This window comes from Anabrus simplex, chromosome 1, assembly GCF_040414725.1.
Source record: "Anabrus simplex isolate iqAnaSimp1 chromosome 1, ASM4041472v1, whole genome shotgun sequence".
In the NCBI taxonomy this organism is placed as follows: domain Eukaryota; kingdom Metazoa; phylum Arthropoda; class Insecta; order Orthoptera; family Tettigoniidae; genus Anabrus; species Anabrus simplex.
In genome coordinates this window covers 898762545-898783321 of record NC_090265.1, presented here as the reverse complement: position 1 = coordinate 898783321, position 20777 = coordinate 898762545, and the positions used below count along the sequence as shown (strand labels likewise).

The 20777-nt window shown below is 37.5% G+C and overlaps 1 protein-coding gene across 2 annotated transcripts in view; it reads left to right on the top strand.

The window, feature by feature from the left end:
• The window catches only part of Ifrd1 (Interferon-related developmental regulator 1), a 168104-nt gene that overhangs the window by 9944 nt on the left and 137383 nt on the right, over positions 1-20777 (top strand). For both annotated transcript variants that reach the window (XM_067136610.2, XM_067136609.2), the window contains exons 3-4: positions 2560-2731; positions 3212-3413. In XM_067136610.2, the coding sequence (XP_066992711.1) occupies positions 2560-2731; positions 3212-3413 (374 nt within the window). The remainder of the gene's footprint in view (positions 1-2559; positions 2732-3211; positions 3414-20777) is intronic.

Here is a 20777-nt window from a genome sequence, read left to right as displayed (position 1 = left end):
CAGATCTGGCGTAAAATTTAATATTGGTTTTAAAAGACCAATATAAAAGAAGTGATGTGTGGGTTTTGACAGATTTTAATTACACTGAAAGGAACAAATTATTTCACATGGGCTTATTATTTTATGATGATCATGATGAGAATTAACTAGATTGCCACTGAACTATTGCATGTATTTTAAAATTTGCACATCAGTTTGTTATTATGTTGTATCTGAAACTATCCTAAAAGTTTCAAGAAGATTGGTTGAAAACTGTGGCATGAGGAGCATTTTGAATCTTGAAAAGTGCTTGAAAATAAATTCTGAGGAAAAAGAGATTGAAATTTTAGAGATGAACATTAGTCCAGTACCTGAATCTAGTTGACTTAAAACTCCCCAGCACCATATGTTGGACCCTCTGCTTTCTTCCTGGCCTCATTAGCAGTTTAGAGAGTTTTAGTTTCCTTTGGGCTGTTTTAAACCCTTGTCGCCCAGACACTCCACTGTAGTCAATTCTACGCTTGTCCCTCATTACACTAATTTTCTGTCCTGAGCTGCTAACTTTAACACCCCTAACACTAGCTTTTAGTTTCTCACTTTCTTCACAACCCATGTTGAATTCAGCAATTGCTGATGTTACAGCAATCTCCAGTTCTTTATTTGACATAAACACTTCCTTTGGATACTTAGCCCAAATTACATTATGCATTCCCCGGGCACAATATTTGGTGTGGGGATTTTAACTTCCCCTACTTGATCTTGTAAAATAGTACTTGCATTCTTATTCCTGTTAAAAATTTCATTGTGTCACTTTATCCAACACTTTACTAGGTCTTTTCTTCCGGCGACGACAAGTCTCAATTCTTCTGCCCATTATGTATACTGATAATTACACAACTTCACAAATCCCAACCTCAAAAACTAAGCTGCGTGCACTAAGTAGTTATTGTTATTGTTTATGGATCATTTATAATACACTTATTACAAATGTAACATTTAAGAAATTACAGAAAAGCAGAGTAGGCCTAAAACACGAATGATAAACACAAAATGTGAGATCACAACTCTTTGTTTACATTCAACATATGGACAGCTCCATCCTTGAAATAAGCGCCAATTCCACTCGATATATCGATAGTCCATCAGAATAGCCAACATAAAGACCCACAGCAACAAAATTTCTTACATCCAACCCGCACGCTCAATTCAAAATCTTCGAAAAACGAAAGATATTCATGAGAATAGTGTCGATGGGCGGCAACGCCCACTTGCACCGGGTCATTTAAATGGCCACTAACGGCTTTAAATGGCTGATATTTAAATAAAACAAAGCTCAAAAATAAAGTACAAGGTATAAACATTATGAGAACGTAAAAAAACTAAAAATGGATTTTTTTCACAATTTTAACCAAATTTCACCGATACATTGCCTTAATCTCTCAAAACTGTTTATTCCACCTATTCAATACTGAGGCGTTAGGGGCTAGTTTCAACCCTAATAAAACTAATGCGAGCTGTATGAACAATATTATAACATACGTTATGATGTATGTTTGAATTGAACCAAGCGCTATGGTTCTTAAATATTACATGAATGTTAAAATATAATGCAACACAAATTCAATACATTGTGATAAAAGTATACAAATTCGTTAAAATGTCTGAATACAAATATACAAATGTTTCTAGTAGGTTTTGTGAGTTGTAGTTCGATTGTGCTTTTCATTGACTGAGTAAAATTTTCGGCACTGGCGCGGAGGGCGATTCAGATAACTTCCATTAAGTCCATGTAATGTGATTTGCAAGGGTACATTAATGGAATAGTGCAAATTGAGTATAAGCAAGTCCTTGAATATCTTCTGGGAAATGTATGTGTGTGTTGGATTGAGTAGGTGGAATTCTCAGTCCAGTGCAGAAAACAAATGGGACCTGATAAAATGAGGAAGTCAGAATTAACGCAAAGTTCATAAAGAAAAGAATAAGATAAAAAATGAGATGAAGAGACACTCACCTTGCACGGCAGTGATGATGATGATGACCCCAAGTAGATTCGAAACTAGTCCGTAACGACTCAGTGTAATGTAAATATAGGCATTGCAAATAGCATAAAGTATTGAATAGGTGGAATAAACAGTTTTTGTAAGATTAAATTATATGTCGCTACAGTCTATTGATACCTGTTTTGCTCGGCACCCTCTGGTGCAGCGGATCCAGGACCTGCTCACCGGGGGATCGGATATCGGCACCAGAATCATGTTTATGTGGCTACTTCCAAGCAGTGCCTTATTCCATTGTCACCTGTATTTTCTATAATTTTATTAGAAAATAAGGCATTGCATATTAGATCCACTGATTGTTTTAATCTCATAATCATTTTTTCATCAGCATTTATTTTAAACTCTAGTCAATGGATATTTTTAAAATTTCAATTATCATATCATGTTGTCTATTTCGTACCATTAGGGGCCGATGTCCTTAGGTGTTAGACCCCTTTAAACAGCAAGCATCATCATCATCATCATCATCATCATCATCATCATCGATTGTTTACTTATTTAATTGTTTTATTTATTTGCACAGGAGGAGGATTTGATGAAGTTGATGAACAAACACAAGAGGAGTTATTTGAGGAGAAACTCAGGGAAGCAATTGATGGGATGAACCAGAAATCTGCTCAAGGAAGAACTTGTTCGCTTGAATCAGTTGCCAGAGCTTTTATAAAGAAGTGCACACCAGAGTTTGTTTCAGAGAGGTAAGAAAAATTGTACGTTCTGGAAGAAAACTTTTTTTTTTTTTTGTTCCCCTGGAGGATTGTTGGTGGCATTTAGTAAATTCACAGAGGCTTGCAGACAATTGATTGTGATTTATTAAAGATGCCATTTGCAGGTAAAGGTATGCAGCGTAGCAAAGAGAGAGAAAAGATTTATTCCTCTTATTAGTAGTAATTTTCTTCTTTTACTCTAATTCATTACCTTACATCAGATAGGCATGCACTCAGTGTTAGTGCCATCAGCAGATGATTTATTAAGGTCATCGTATGTCTTCTCTCATAAACACAGTTCATGAGAAACCTTGCTCTTGAATTTTCCTACTCTGCAGTTAACAAAGATTGAATACTTCCTTGCATGTGGATTTAATATCGTGCTTGCATTTTGATATTTATAGCTTAATAAAATTCGTAAGTTCTGTGTTTCTCTTGAAATCTTTCTTGAATTTCATACTGTTTTTACAGGCATGAGACTCTTACGGATGGAATTGAGAGGAGTTTGAAGAAAGGGCGAGGTTCTGAACAAGCTGCTGCTGCTCAGTTGGCTCCTCTGCTCTGTGTTCAGCTGGGTGCAGGAGACTGTGCTGAAGAAGTTTATCATAAACTGGCCCCGGTATTGTCTGCTGTAGCTGTGGACACTGCTGCAACTCCTCAGGCCAGAGCAAAGGTGACTTTTAACACTCATAACCATCATTCATATCTAGCATGAATTATTTCAGTCATCTTTGTCATTATCACTCCTCATTGCATTGTAGAATTGCTTTGTGTATTTTATTAGTAGTGATCTTGATTTTGTGCTCCTTTTAGTTGCCTTTTTTCTTAGAAGTATCATAGAAGAATCTATTGCGATTCCCCAAATTTTACAAATAAGCTTTGTATATTGTGCTTCTTGCCGGCATTGAAGTCTTCCGCTGCTCCTCTGCACTCTTGACCTTCATAGTCAAATATGCCATATTTGTTTGCATAATGGATGCGCCTCGATTTCCCTAAAAACTTTTGGGAATAATTTCCCTAATAATGGATGCATTTCATTTTCAGCAAAATTTGTCTGAGTAATATTTAACCCAAGAACTGCAGACCGTCTGTCTGACAGACGGTTGGGAAAATCGTCGTAGTTCGTAAAAATCTCAAGAGATGGCAGGAGTAGCATGTTTTCCTGCTAACTGGAAGGTTTATCTTTCTTTTGAAACTATTTGGAGTCACAAATGTCATTTATTTGGAAGGCAGACACTATTTTATCTTTACACTTGCAGTTATCGGTTAAACAACATGGCGTTTGTTTATGTTGATGATAATGAAATTGAAAGACTTATTTATGATGATTTGAATAGTGATGATGATTATTGTGTGGAGGATAATGTGGAGAGTTCATCAGATGACGAAATTGAAAATGAAATTGTGAGTGCAGCGGGTAGATTTTAACAGGGTGTCCCAAAATCCAGTGACGTGTATGTTGATGAGCTTCCAGGTTCTACAGCACATTTTCAGGCGACTGGTAATGTAAGTATTGAAGGCGTGAGTGTGAATTGGTGTGATGTGGAAACTCCAGAAAGTGAATTCCCCAGAAAAAGTGTCATTTACTGTTCACCACCCAGGACCCTGAAATATGCCTCCCCCTAATGCAGCCCCAATCTTGTACTTCTTTCTGTTTTTTAATGTTGGCTTCTGGAGATTATTAGTGCAAGAGACTAATCGTTATGCCAGACAATACATTCATAAGTTAGGTGTTCTACAGAAGCACAGTCGATTTCGTCTATGGCCAGATGGTGGTATTGGGATTGCAGATTTAAAACGTTTTATTGGCCTGGTCATAAATATGGGTCTTGTGAAGAAAAAGAACCTGCAAAGTTATTGGTCAACTCAGCACCCTAGTCAAGACACACCCTTCTTTAGAAAAGTGATGGCAAGGGATACTTTCTTACTAATAAACAGATTTTTCCATATCGTGGACAACACATGCAGCAAGAAATCAGGTGACCCGGACTATGGTTAGGCCAGCCATTGACCACTTCATTTCTTGTTTTAAAAATCACTATGTTCCAGGGAAAACACTCAGTATTGATGAGACATTAGTTGGTACTAAAAACAGAACTCATCTGATTCAGTATCTGCCAAACAAGCATACCACCAGTAGGGAGTTAAACTTTTCAAGGTATGTCAACCAGTTTCCTCATATACAATGCAGTTCAGTGTTTATTCACCTGTAAAGTCTGGAGGTTCTGCACCAAGTGATAAAGGATTGGGGTATGAGTAGTTTTCAGTTTACTGAACAGTATTGGAAATATATTTGGGAACGGGTACCATATTGTTGTAGACAACTGGTATACTTCTCTTGACCTGGCATTAGCTCTTTGGGGAAAGAAGCAGTACTGTTCACAGTAATAGAAAAAAAATCTTCCTCCAGGAATAAACTCTTTAAAATTAGAGCCTGAACAAACTGTATACAAAAGAAGTGACCTTTTGCTGTTCACAGCTGGGAGAGAGAAAAAATCTCAGAAAAAATTATCAGTTCTCTCTACTGCATGCCCAGCTATCAATCACAAGGTGAAACGTAGATCTTCGAAGGGGAAGGAAATTGTTATGCCAGTTGTAGTGACAGTATACGAAGGGGATGAGGGGCATTGATGTGTCTGATCAGAAAATTGATCATGTGTCAGCTGAACGAGCTAGCCATAGGAACTGGTACGAACTTTTTTTTTCATATTGTTGACATGGCCATCCTCAATGCCTATATTCTATATACAGTACACAGAATACAGATGCAGATAAACTAATATCAAGGTATGACTTTATTGTGAACATGACTGAAAAATGTTGAGGTAAATCTTTTATTTTTTCAAAAGGGAACTAATGGCTTAAAATTAATGTTATGGATCTCCATCATAAGCTTATAGTTCACAAATTACATAAATAATATTTTCAGTCACATCAACCAAATATTTCAGCCACGTCTAGGCCAGGATTTTAAAACATTTTTGTAATTGGTAAAAACTTTTTTATACAGTAGAAGTCCGCTATAGCGAGTACGGCATATAACAAGAACTCCGTTATAGCGACGACTTTTTTCTGTCCCTTCAAAATTCCTATATTAAACTGTGTATCGTCCTTCAGTTACAGCAAGAACCCTATCACTGGCGCATCCGTTATTACGAGTGATTAAGCGCACGCGATTTTTCCATTTCCGATATTTATGCACCCCAGCGATGATATTGCATGCGATCGATTACCTTCGGCATCGTTTCCTCGCTATGTGCACTAGCGATTTCTCTCGTCGACATTTGAAGGCGATGTCGGAGTCAATAAGTAATACCCGTCCACAGCTGTTCCGTAAAGAAAATTCGAAATGAAAGAGAACATATTTTCGTAATAAATGCATAAATAACATGTCCGATAACAGTCCGATACTGCAATTAAGTAAGAATGGGATACACCTCGAGATATGGCAGAGTGCTTAATTGATTTCAGAGGTTAGTTTATATTTTGTCGCGTCTGGTTAAATTACGGAAAGGCTATTATGAAAATTTATAGCGAGAAAGTTATAATTTCTCTACTGACGCTTGAAGTGTGTTTTCATCATATGTAGAGTATGGTTAAGTTAGGATACGTGACGCTGTTTGAATAAGAAAACTGAAACGTTTGCAACAAAATGCGATCGATCATCTTCGATATACTTTTCTCACTTTGTGCATTTGCGAGCTCTCTTGTTGACATTCAAAGGCGATGTTGGAGTTGATTAGTAATACCCATCGACTGCTGTTCTCTAAAGAAAATTCGAAATGAAAGAGGATAACAGGTTTTCGTAATAAATGCTAAATAACGTGGCCGATAGCAGTTGTTAACTCATTAAAAATAAAGACTGAAGTAAACGATATCTTAATTTTAATGTTATATACGGAAATTAAGTAAGAATGTGATACACCTCAAGATATGGCAGAGTAGCCTACATCACTGATTTCAGAGGATATTTCATATCTTCTTGCGTCTAGTTACGGCTATTTACATGTGTTTCAAATATGTTTTCATGATAGGCTACATATACGGTTAGGTTAGGTGACGCTGTTTGAAGAAGAAAGCTGAGGTGTTTGCCACAGAAATCTCTGGAGTGATACTGTATTTTTCCGAATACAAGACATTTTTCTCTCAGAATCTCATGCAAAATCTCAAGGGTTGTTGCATTCGCGGCCTAACAGTAAGTTAATGGATACCACTGGCAACTACCGCGGTAACCGCGCTGATCTTTTCACACGCGCATAGAACTCGTTGACAATAAACGACTGCCTCTTTATTACACATCGCTAGCCGCGACAACCGGTTGTGCAGTGCCTGTGTGTTTCTCAAATCTGCAGAATGGCATCAAAACATGCGACCCTTCGAATTCTTAGAAAAGCCATGGCTACTCAGTGGCAGAGTCATAACGCGTCTATTGTACTTGACGCTTAGTAAAATTAAGGTTTATAGACAGCAGGAATATTTTCGTGATGGATAGTCGTATTGTAAAGATACGTGGAAAAGCTATTGCCGGCAAATTTTCAACGGGCTCTAGTAGATATTATGATGCCAATTTTAAGTTAATGTTTATAAAACACTCGGAAATGTAGAATAATTGTGCAGCCGCAAGAAAATACGGCATAGGCCTAACTAAAGCCAATATTTGGGGTTAGCATGAAGACAAAGAGCTAAAAATATGCGTACTGTACAAAAAAGGCATTCAGTGGTCCGCAACAAGGACGCTTTAAAGCAGTCGAAGATGAAATTGTAAGGTATGTGCAGGAAAAACGCAAGGGCGGAATGGCCATACCGTGGAGCAATAAACTCGTTCGTTGACTTTCAACGTTCACGATTAGGCCTATACATCGCTAGCCGCTGAATTTGGCCGAACTCGACAAGCGAGACGTGCGTGTAGCGGTAGCCGGTTATATCTGACGCTGCATAAAAGTAACAGTTTTATAGACAGCAAGAATAATTTCCTGATGGATTGTTGTATTGTAGAGACGCATGGAATAGGTATTGCCGGAAAATTTTCAACCAGTTCTCTTCGTTATTATGATACCAATGTTAAGTTAATGGTCCTTAAAACCGCGGAAATAAAGAATAATTGTGCAGCCGCCAAAAAAAAATACGGCGTGACGAAAGTCAATGTTCTAAAAATGCGTAGGCCTACTGTACAACAAGGCATTCATATGATTTTACAAACTTCTTTTTGAGCCTGATTTAAATTTTTTGACGGGAAAAGTGGGGTTCATCGTGGATTCGGAGAAATACGGTACTATATTTTTTTCAGATTGAAATTCAACATACACTTTCACGTTGTATCGGATTACGAAAAATAACAAACAAGCAAGCCGTAGTGTGGATATCATCTGCGGAAACACAAGTTTTGAACAAACTGATTGCCGTTTCATACCGATTTTAATGTGCATGAAGGGTTTTCCGACTTTTATACAAAAATCGGATATGACGACAATCCGTTATAGCGAGTAAAGTTTTCGCTGTTATGAATTCTTGCTATAACGGACTTCTACTGTATATTTTTCACAGTATTACCCATTATTATTAATTTCATCTTTTTGTCTCTTGCTTCAACGTTTAGTGCTACTTCTAAGCTTTAAAATGGTATACAATACATGTATATTATGACTTATTTATGGCTACAAATATTTTTTTTTAAAATCTCTGTAATGCAGTAACTTTACCCTCAGCATTTGAGGTAAAATCCTGCAGCAGTACTAGGGTTAAAATTGGATGCTTTGTAGTCTTTCTTCTTCATCCATTCTCTTTTCCAGATTCTCTCCGGTTAGGGTAGTGTACCAAAGCCCTCCACCTTCCTCGACCTTTCCACCACTCCTCTTCTAGTACTTTATTGCTATCGACTCCTCTGTTTGCAATACAGTCCACAACAGAGCTCCTCCATCTCATTCTAGGCCTACTTATAACTTATAGTAATAGCCACGTAACGAAATACCCCAGAAAGTAAATATCGCCGCCCGATGCTCTTCTTTTCTCTATTTTGTAATGGCTGATCACTGCTGCCAACCTGCCTGGTTACATATTAAAATCACCAGACATAACCAAACAAACTAACCTCAATGTAAACACCGATAATAAATGTTTCCCTACCCTAGTAAATGATAAAAGTTAAGATGAAATAAATCAAGATATTCATAATTAAGTCGGTTTCCACGCTCAATGAGAAATTTAGGAAATAAACACCCTTTCTCACTCAAATTAATGTTACATATATCTGTCTTTATTTTGATATGCAGTAGGCGTACTATAACCATATTCTTGAAAATAGGGGCGTGTTAAACGATGCAATTTGTTTAATAAGTCTTTGCAGTGTGATTTTCGAAAGTCCAATGACTTCCCTTTCTTTTGCGCGAACATTTCCTTCTCTCTTCAATACCGGTAACCCGTAGCCTAAGGAGAGAGATTGGGCATATTTTCAGCCTGCAGGCTGGTTATATCTTCACGGTTATCAGGAAACATATAGGAATACTAATGTGCCAAGCTACGTGAACGGAAATTAGGTCAGCTTCAAGCTCACTGCAGAATTGAATATTAGTTCTACTATCTACTTCTATCGTTTTCACATACACCGAGGTGCCAGTATTTCGTCCCGCAAGAGTTCTTTATGTACCAGTAGATCTAGACATGAGGCTGGAGTATTTGAGCACTTTCAAATACCGCCGAACTCGAATCCGCCAACATGAGCTAGTCATACATTCTCTCCTTCACTCGCTTAAAATAATGTTAAACATTTCCTGCCTTTATTCTGATTCTGATGTATGCATTACTATAACTGCATTCTTAAAGAAAGGGGGGAGGGAATATAGATTGAATAATTCATTGCGGTTTCTGCAAGTTCAAGGACTTACCACATAAGACATATGTCCTTCCTTTTAATAATAATGCTAACAGCTTTACATCCCACTAAGAACTTTTACGGTTTTCGGCATTTGGCATTTTAAACATATTTTCAGCTTACAAGTTGGTGTATCTCAAGCTTACAACATTACCAGATTTTTACATATATATTGGCTTAAATCACATGAAGACAGGTTGTGATGCAAGAATTGGATAGGAAAGAGGGCTAGGATTTAAGATGTAAATAAGCGTACAGACACAGCACTAGCCTGAAATGAAAATGACGGGCAAAAATAAACTTCAGACCTGCCAACTGTGGGGTTCGAATACATCACCATCTCCTGAAACCAAGCTAACAGCAATGTGATCAAACTGCACAGCCAGTTCACTCAGTTTCCTATGACGCGTAATAAGCCTACCACATGGGCGACCCACTTACCTGTATATGGATCTTCAATTCTTCAATTATACATGTATGCAAAAACATTATGCACCTTAGTAAGAGGTACTTCCCTAGTTGGTTCTCTGATTGGTGCACGTATAACAAATATGTTTGGGAAGAAATACTTTTATTTTATATTTATTTATATCATAAATAAGTCATGTTGTCATAGCAAAACGAATACGCAACGAAGAAATGAATCCGAAGAGATAAGCATTATTTACTGCATTAAATATTAGTTTATTTACATGTTAAGCGATATGTAGTAGTAATAACAATAACAACAACAAACGTGTGCAATAAGGAAAAAGGAAATAAATACAAGTAAATATAAATATAATTTACAACATTTAGAGCCATTCCATGGTCACTGAATTACAAAGCAGGGGTATGAATAAACAAACATAATAAACATGAATACTAATATTTAAAAAGCAAAAAGCAAAGTCATCTCCGTACAAACCATGAAAGCCATTGGAAAGGGGGAAGGTGAAGGCTTCCACTATCCATGACGTTGGCACTTGGTGGGGTGGGGTGGAGTGGTTAGCTCAACGCATGACCGCCTTTGCCCCCAATAGTTAACTGGTACTCATTTATCATACGCAAAACATTCCTTCCAAATTACGTTAAACCTCTGTCACTCATTATTATTATTATTATTATTATTAATAAATTGCAAATGGGAAATACCCCGGTGGCAACGGTCACTTACAGTAATGTGATAATAAAGTTAACATAATTACCCAACTACAACAAAGAAACAAACAAACAAACAAACAACAAGAGTACAAGAAGCAGATATATGGAAGGAAAATATAACAAGAATTACTGCTAGTTTAATATTCTAAATCGAGCAACATCATATACAAATTCACACACAACTTAAGTATTTACAGTGCTTAACAATTTGGCTTACAATATTATAGGTTGACCTTACTACTAGCTTAACATTATAAGTGATAATAAAGTGAAGTTAAACCGTAATTACCCTACAACAACAACAACAACAACATTACAACAAGCAAGAAATACTACTAATTAAACTTTCTAAATCCAGTGTCATTATATACATATTCACACACAACTTAAGTATTTCCAGTACTTAACACTACAAATTACAATACTATAGATTGAACTTACTACTAGCTTAACACTACAAGTGATAATAAAGTTAAATCATACTACCCAACAACTACAACAACTCAAGTACAAAAAGGAATTCCATGGAAAAAAATATTACAAGAAATACTACTAGTCATTCTAAATCCAGCATCATGTACAGTTTCATACACAATTTAATTATTTCCAATACATCCGTATGCTGGTTTCTGGCCCTAATTTTATGCTTATGATAATTTCTCGATAAGTATGAGGGAGGTTAGATAGATAGATAGATAAAGAATGGGTGAACCCTGCCTTCGCAGGGCTCCACACGTAGGTCTGTGAAGACCCTTTGTGTCCCTTAAACGGGTTTGCCTAGTCCAGACCTAGTGCTCCTATAAAGGATACCAGTGCCCGGATGTTGGCATTCCTGATGTCTTCCAGGCTCACGAAATATGAGCCAAGGTATCGATGTCTAGTGCTTGCAAGAGCCTCACACTGACATAACACATGCGCGGAGGTCTCCTCCTTCCTACCGCATCTTCTACACATCGGATCCTGACTGATTTTCATGATGTGTAGGTGTCTCTGTAAGGTATTGTGGCCTGTCAACCGTCCAACTACCATTCGCATTCTGGTCCTATTCAAATTTATCAGGACCTTTTTATAACTTTGGCTAGGCCCTTTGATAAGTTCACGTGCCTGCCTTGCTATAGTTAACCTCTTCCAAATGTCTTAAGTGAGACTGGTTTGTCCACTGGGATATTACCAGTTTCACGCTTCGGAGTGACACTCCCAGGAAGGGCTCTGGTCCTATAAAAGGACCTTTTGAGCCTTGTTTCGCTAGTTTGTCAGCTTCTTCATTTCCACTGATACCTGTGTGCCCAGGGACCCGTAATAGGGTAACTGAGCTAAATTCACACAGCTGATCTAACATCCTTTGGCATTCCCATACCATTTTTGATGTTGTTTTAACTGCACATAGTGCTTTTAACGCTTCCTGGCTATCGCTGCAAATAGTGATAAAATGAGGGAGGTTATAACCTATTCCTAATACAACTCCAAGCAGCCCTTCCCGTATAGCTCTTATAAAGACCACACAGGCGAGCTCTAGTTCTTCTAGATTCAAGACTTTCCCAATTAATGGTATTCCTTCTATTCCCAGTTACGAAACGCATCGCTCTTCTTTGAACTTTCTCTAGGGAATTTATTAAACCAACATGCAGATCCATATTCGAGAATGGGTCTTACAACGTATTTATAAGGTTTATTTAAACCTACTAGGGTGGTGAGCACATAAATAAGAATTCAATGAAAGTATTTTCCTTCTGGACCTTCATGCCAGACAGATTAAAAAAAAAAAAAAATTTTTTTCACTATAATATGATTTATCTATAGAGCAAAACCGCTATGCAGTGTGCGTATCATAGCAATCGAGATGGAATTGGTAATGTACTATGTATCTGTAGAGCCTATATACGACTTTTTACAATTACTTCTAAAGTGAATTTCAGCTGTGTGACAACGCTGAAAAGACTATGGACTTAGAGATTGGCATTCCTGAAGAGGGTTTTCTACACTTTCCCATTTTCACACATTGATTCAAGAGTCTGTATTGACTTGTGACAAAACCACTGTATTCTTCCGAAAACCACTGATAGGGACAGGTTTGGTTGTGATCCACCGAAAACAAATTATAATGACCGGTTAGGTAGTGATCCATCGAAAACCACTGATTGTCGCAGGGTTAGGTTAGGTTTGACAGGATTTGTAATTGAGCGACTGTTGTCATTGAAAAAACTGTCGTGACGACTGAAGGCAATAAACATAAAACTGAATCCATTGGTCTACAAAGTTTTCATTCAGTAGATACGCTAGGAACTGGCGAACCAAAACCGTACATACAAAGTTTACAGGAATCAACAAAACAGGATATTAATTCGTGGTACTCATTGTTCTTTAAAGAGAAGAAATATCCTGTCAACAATAGCTGCAGTGAACATGCTTTTTCACTATTATTGTCTGGCCCCATGGCTAAATGGTTAGCGTGCTGGCCTTTGGTCACAGGGTGTGGGTTTGATTCTCGACAGGGTGGGGAATTTGAACCACCGTTGGTTAATTTCTCTGGCACGGGGGCTGGGTGTATGTCGTCTTCATCAACATTTCACTATTATTGTGTAAAATAGAAACTTACTAGTTTTGACAAGTACAGTATGTTCAACAGCGACTCCTGAATGATGACGCGCAGGATGTCCAACCTCACTAATCTATGTTCCAGACTATTTCTACTTAAAAAATTGTATTTGTCCTTTAATGTGATTTTGCAATTTTTGCTGAATATTTATGTGGCTGAAATGAAGGTGGATAAGCTACATGGTCTCCTTTATATAGGAAGAATGTATCGTGGAAATTAACTCAATTTCGGTTTCATGTACATTACAGTTTCTCTAAGATATATTGATAGTAATTCAGTCATGTACGACGACGATGTATTTCATGGTAAAGACAGCTGCCTCTGTGGATCAGTGGTAGAGTGACGGCCTCCGAATCCCAATATAGCGGGTTCAAACCCGGCAGAGGTAGTCGGATTTTTGAAGGGCAGAAAAAAGTCCATTCGACACTTCATGTCGTACGATGTCGGCATGTAAAAGATCTCTGGTGACGCATTTGGTGTTTACCCGACAAAATTCATTAAATCTCAGCCACAGACGCCCAAGAGAGTTTCAGTTTACTCGGTCTGCCATCTAGTGGGCCTAGAGTATAACGGAACGTCAAAATTGACGAGCAGACAGCCAGATGGCGTCAACTTGAAATGTCTGCACATGGTAGCTGAGGCCATACGATTATTATTATTATTATTATTATTATTGTTATTATGGTAAAGACAAATTACTTTGCAATGCTATCTATCTTAATGGTAATGTACTATGTACCTCTACTAGTGTAGGCTACTGAGTGCTTGATTCGAAGCAGTGTATCGATTCATTCAGTGTCCGAGTGAATCGATTCACAGGAACGGCAAGCTCATGGCACACAAATCATGCACAATCACGGCTCAGTGAGTTCTAGATAATTCCACTCCGATTGGACACTGATCCCCACCTGCACATCTATACCGCCCTGTAACTTGTAGATACACAATTCCCACAATTTTGAAATGTAACTTCGTTATATCAGAAAGGACGGGGCAATCAGAAATGTATTATTTCCCAGCAAAGTTATAACATTCTTAATCTCATGGAATGGCTCTTACAATGGTACAGCTAACTCCTCGGCTTCTCTTCTTTCTTCTTCTTCTTTTTCATCTTCCTCCTCCGATTCACTGCTTCCATGATGAATGACTAGTTCCTCCACTTCAGGAAGACCTCTCACCTCATTATTGTAGAACTCGACAATCTTCTTCTCAGTGTGTTTTACTTCATTTCTCCACATCTCTGCTGTCACCTATAAGATATATTGAAGTATCACAACCTGACAAATATATTATAAACTCCACTTGCATATATCCAATAAATAACATTTCCACTTGGCCTACCTGATCAAGAGATTCTTTCCACACAGCTGTAGCTCTGTCCAATCCGTGACCAGGTCTTGAAGCCACTGTTTTGTTATAATACTGTTTTGCCACAGACCATACAAATTCGATGGCATTGAAAAATGAGTGGTATGGAGGAAGTCGTAAGACAGTATGGCCTTCACTGTGCAGCATCTCGTCAACAATGTACCTGGTTTTAAAGAAACAGAGAAATATTGTTATGCATACATGAAAGTCAAATACACGAGTGTAAACAACATTATCTAAACTTATGTTTACGTGCTTCTGTACCTCTTTAAGTGACTTCGATTCATATTACACAACCTTTGCAGCTCATCTTTTGTGGCATTTTCTGGTGGAGAAACTCCATTCTGCCTTAACCATGACTGTAAATTAAAGGAAAAATAAAAATTAATTTCTGTAACATCATTAAACATCATTCAGTAGAAGGAAATATTCAATTAAGTATAATTACCACTAATTGATCCTTCCTCCATTTCGTTGTTGGTTGATGCTCAACAAGCTTACAGTGATATGGTGCATTATCCATTACAATAACACAGGGTCCTATATTTCTTAATCCTACGATTAATTGCGTCTTCACCCACATCTGAAATTTCTCGCTGTTCATAGCACCATGGTAATCCTGATTTCTCTTCAAGTTTGTAGCAAATATCAAATCAGCACCTGTAAGAATTTTAAGTTTTAGTATGAAGTTATTTGTTCTAAAAAAAGTATAGGCCTATTAATAAAAAATGTGATTTCTGTTGAATGATACAAAAAGCTGTCTGATTTTAAGTAAAACCAACTACTGTGTAGCAAAGTCACCTGATGATGAAGTCAATTAATTACTACTTACACTACTTTATCGTAACATCTCTCATGAATGTATCTCCATTAGTAGGCCTATATCTGGATTAGAAGTCCACGATCACTTGCATAAAAGATATAAGTATAAACACCCATTTCAATACCTTAGAACAAATGTAATTGCTGCGAACACTGAACCTATATCAGGCAGTAAGAAATAAGAAGCTTGGAAGGTGTTCAACAGTCAGGTATCAAGCACTGATTCAGGTGGAGATTGTCGAATGCAGAATAAACATAATAAATAGGCCTACAATACAAGTAATTTACTGATACAAATATCCAGTAATATTATATGAAAATACACTGAGTAAGTTTTGATTGAAATACCTCTCTAAGGTTAATCATTGGCCTAAAGTGAATACCTGCAAGTCTTTTTAATAACAGTGGAGAAGTCAAAATCAAAAACCACGTACAGAGCTCAATGAGCGGTAAGTTATAATGCCACTTCCGACCTAGTGCCAGTCAATTTCAATCAATCAGTCACCACTGATCTGCACTTAGGACAGAAGATGTAGTTTCAGGGATAGGCCTAGTATTTTCTTCAATAATTGCAAAGAATTTGGAAATTTATTGAACATCTCCCTTGGTAAATTATTCCAATCCCTAACTCCCTTCTTAAAAAAAAACAAATATTTGCCCCACTTTTCATCAACTTTAGCACTGTACTGTGATCTTACCTACTTTTAAAATACCACTGAAACGTATTCGTCTACCAATGTCATTCCACACCACCTATCCACCGACAGCTCGGAATATACCACTTAGTCCAGCAACTTGTCTCCTTTCACCCAAGTCTTCCCAGCCCAAACCCGACAAAATTTTTGTAACGCTACTCTTTTGTCAGAAATCACCCACAACAAATCGTGCTTCTGTCTTTTGAACTTTTCCAATTCTCAAACCAAGTAATCCCAGTGAGGGTCTCATACACAGGAACTGTACTTAAGTTGGGGTCTTATCAGAGACTTATGTGCCCCCCCCTGCATCCGTACTACAAACCCTAAATACCCTCATAACTATGTAAAGAGAGATCACCTCACTACAATAAAATGAAGTAAAATAAATTAAGAACATACCAGGTACAAAGCCATCCTTCGTTCCAGCATGAACAATAACCAGTCTTCCTCCCTCAGACACAGGTCGACGAATTACTCCTTGAACATCATGTCCAGATTTGTGTGGTTTATTCCAGGAGTATGTGGGTGACCCTGAAAGACAAATGCACAATTGAAACCAAAGACACCTGATGAAGATAAATTATTCCAAGATTTTTTAAATATAAAATGTAATATATAACATATATATTCACCATTCATAAAAATCCAAGTCTCATCCAAGAAAACAACAGGTTTTGGTTTCTCACTGTCCTTATTACGCATGTATTCCCTCAGAAAACAGGATCTCTTAAAACAAATGTCTTCATTTTCTCTAACATACGCATAGGGATCACCTTTACTCCACACAAACCCCATGGCCTTCAAAATTCTTCTTAATGATGTTTCGGAGCCCTTGTACAAATAAGTGTCATAATTTGCTTTCATGTGGTCGAAAACCTTTCTTACAGTTACGACTTCTCCTGTGGGAAGAAAAAAGAGAGTTACAAGGGACTCAAAAGAGCTGTATGACAATACATGCACAAAACATTTCTGGGAGCTTATCTCACCTGCGTGCCAATTTCTATAAATAATGTTGCAATAGATTCCTTATGAAGTCACCTTACCTTTATGTAATTTATCATAAATAAACCTTGCTATCGCTTCCTTAGAAAAACTGTCTATGCCGGTCACTGGATGTTCACGCTTTCGGCGTTTACCTGGTGTAGAAAATTCAACTCCCTTCTTGAAATTTCCTATTACTTTTCGGACTAAACCGAAACTACACTGTAAGAATACACACACAGAAATATATTACATACACATATACCATAAGTCAACATGAATACACAAAGGTTAAGTCTACGAACCGTATCGAAGTCGACACAAGACATGGTACCGGTATAGGCCTAGGCCTACATGATCAGGTTAGGTTAGGTTAGGTTCAGAATGAAATACTGCTCCTTTTCAACTGATTGTCATTATGCCAGAAACTTATCATAGAAACAAGATAAAAACGAACACTTACCCCAGTTAATAATGAAACTCTTGCCATTAGCTTCGTATCACTACGACTGATACCTTCTTCGTCGTCTTCCTGTTTCAATTGCTCGTAGCAATGTACAAGCATTTCTTGACCTGAAGCTTGTAAAGGACGTAACCTTGGTTTCCTTTTCGGAGGAGTTTTTGCAGATTTTTCTTCCTTCTTAGACATCCCAATCGAATTCTGTTCGTATAAGTATGGGACGAAATAGGAACGTAATTAATAAAATGATGTGCTCATCATTTCACACAAACTATGTTATTAAATGCATTATCCGAACATGCCACAATTCTACTTACCTGGTATTAGCCAAATAGATTTACAATCCCACAGAAAAAGAAAATATGCTTTAAATATTCTCGCAAATGTATCGCTAGTGACTTTAGAGGCAATGCGGTGGCAACACACAATTCACGCTAGAACAGTGACTGAACGTTGCCAACGTGCCAGATTAACGGTAACAGTAAGACGTCGTATCGGCAAGTAGGGTCCCTAAACTGTATGGTTACCGACACTGAAAAAGACCCAACAGCAAGAAAAGTCACTATAAACCAATACCTTAATATTACAGGGGAGAAAGGGTAAGGTTGCACCCTTAGTGTACGTCCTTACACGTCCTCTTGCTTCAACGTTTAGTGCTACTTCTAAGCTTTAAAATGGTATACAATACATGTATATTATGACTTATTTATGGCTACAAATATTTTTTTTTTTAATCTCTGTAATGCAGTAACTTTACCCTCAGCATTTGAGGTAAAATCCTGCAGCAGTACTAGGGTTAAAATTGGATGCTTTGTAGTCTTTCTTCTTCATCCATTCTCTTTTCCAGATTCTCTCCGGTTAGGGTAGTGTACCAAAGCCCTCCACCTTCCTCGACCTTTCCACCACTCCTCTTCTAGTACTTTATTGCTATCGACTCCTCTGTTTGCAATACAGTCCACAACAGAGCTCCTCCATCTCATTCTAGGCCTACTTATAACTTAACCTTAGTTGTGTTGAGCCAATACAGGATAAAATATGAGATTTATAAGCTGTAATTGAGCCAACCAGACAAAAAAACAAACGCCTATTAACCTAAAGATTAAAATGTCAAAAATTGGCAAAGACATAAATTTCCTAAAACAGTGTTTACATCAAAAACTCGTTCCTAAATTTCTAAATTTAGTACAGAGAAAACCTTGTATAACAAACCCTTTCACTCCCGACATATATGCTATGCGAATACGGATGCGAAATTGTGTTTCCTAAGTGATTATGGTCTACATAATACCGAAAATGAAAGTTTTCGAATTTACAAACAGCACTGAGGGTATTTTTTGACCCCTCACAATTGTGAGGGTCAGTAGTAAACCATAACCCTCACAATTGTGAGTATCAGATTCATTAAGGCAATGAGGGTAGTTGTCATTCTAAAAAATGTTTCACCAATGAAAAACCAATTCTTGCCATCATATCCATAATTGAAGTAAATGTTTATTAGCTTGTAACCAGAAATAAAACAAATTATAACAACATAAATACTGATTACAGCAGGCTAAATATCACTTTATGATCTGTCTTCATGACGGAATTTCTACAGTGCATTAGTATCTCTTTTTTACTGTGAGGTATCCGGGAGATAGGTTCGAATCCCACTATCGGCAGCCCTGAAAATGTTTTTCCGTGGTTTCCCATTTTCACACCAGGCAAATGCTGGGGCTGTACCTTAATTAAGGCCACGGCCACTTCCTTCCAACTCCTAGGCCTTTCTTATCCCATCGTTGCCATAAGACCTATGTGTCGGTGTGACGTAAAGCCCCTAGCAAAATTTACTGTGAGGAAGAAATAGATACAATTATTGTATTTATTTAAGCAGAGGCAAACATTGCATTTCATGCATCGTGTACCAGATCTCCGTTAGCAGCCGTAAAGTCTGCAACATGGTGGCATTTTCAAATTATCTACAACTGGATAATGTTCTAAACCATCAAGTGTTTTTGTCTTGTCTGGGCATACCTGCTGGTTTTTTGTGGGGGAGATATGTTCCCATTCTCCTCATTGAAATCGTCATTCCTTTTTCTCTTGTGTCCAACTAGAATGTACTCTCCAATGGCTAACCGGAAAGCTAGTAGATCCATCATCTCTCTTGTTGCCTTCCCATTCAACTTGCAATCCGTAAATTTGACTCACCGAAACTGGATTTTCTTCTTCTACAGAAATAACTTCACGACCAGGTTTACATTTAAATGCTTTCTTAGACCATGAGACACTTGTCGAAAGAAGTGGGTTCACTGGCACTTCTATTCCACATTCTGAAATAGAACCATCTGCACAAGTTTCCGATTCCCATGCTGACTGATCATTACCGTCATCAAAGTATTTGATGTCTAATAAATCCTGAATTGCCGCTGGAGCATCTAGGAGGTTTTCTATTGCCCGTAGTTTATCCGAAAAGTTATAGAGACGTAGGACTACAGTTTTCTCAAAATTTGGCACAGATAATACAGAGCGTAATGCACATAAAAAAATTATAACTATGTGAAAATATACTGCCAGTGAGTAAATATACGATTCGACACTGTAATTAGTAATAGGAGCAATAGATAGGTAACTAAAGCTACTTTAATAGCAATAAATCCATGCCTGACGAACTTAACCTCAAACCCGAGAGGTATACGTACACTCCCAACACTCACAAACGTGAGTGTATAGTTCACAGGTGAACTGAATACCCCAAATACTTTTAGATTGGAAATAAACATATATAATTTAAATGTAGAGGATATTATGTTAATAATTTATTGCTATATAATAGTTAAAAGTACAAATTAACTAAAATACAAACATAATTACCTCTTTGTGCCATCTTCTCACAGGGCATGCAATGAGATTCTTTGCTTTCAACTTTTTATACTGAGGTATATCGCCAGACTTTACTGGTTTTGCATAAGCCACAACTCTCACTTTCATGTGAGAGCGGAGTGAACGAAGTCGACAATAATAATTCGTATCTAGGCAATGTTAAATCTACACTCACGATTGTGAGTGCAGGGAGCGAAAGGGTTCAAAATGGCATAAAGCTACTCAAGGAAAAACTAACAACTTAT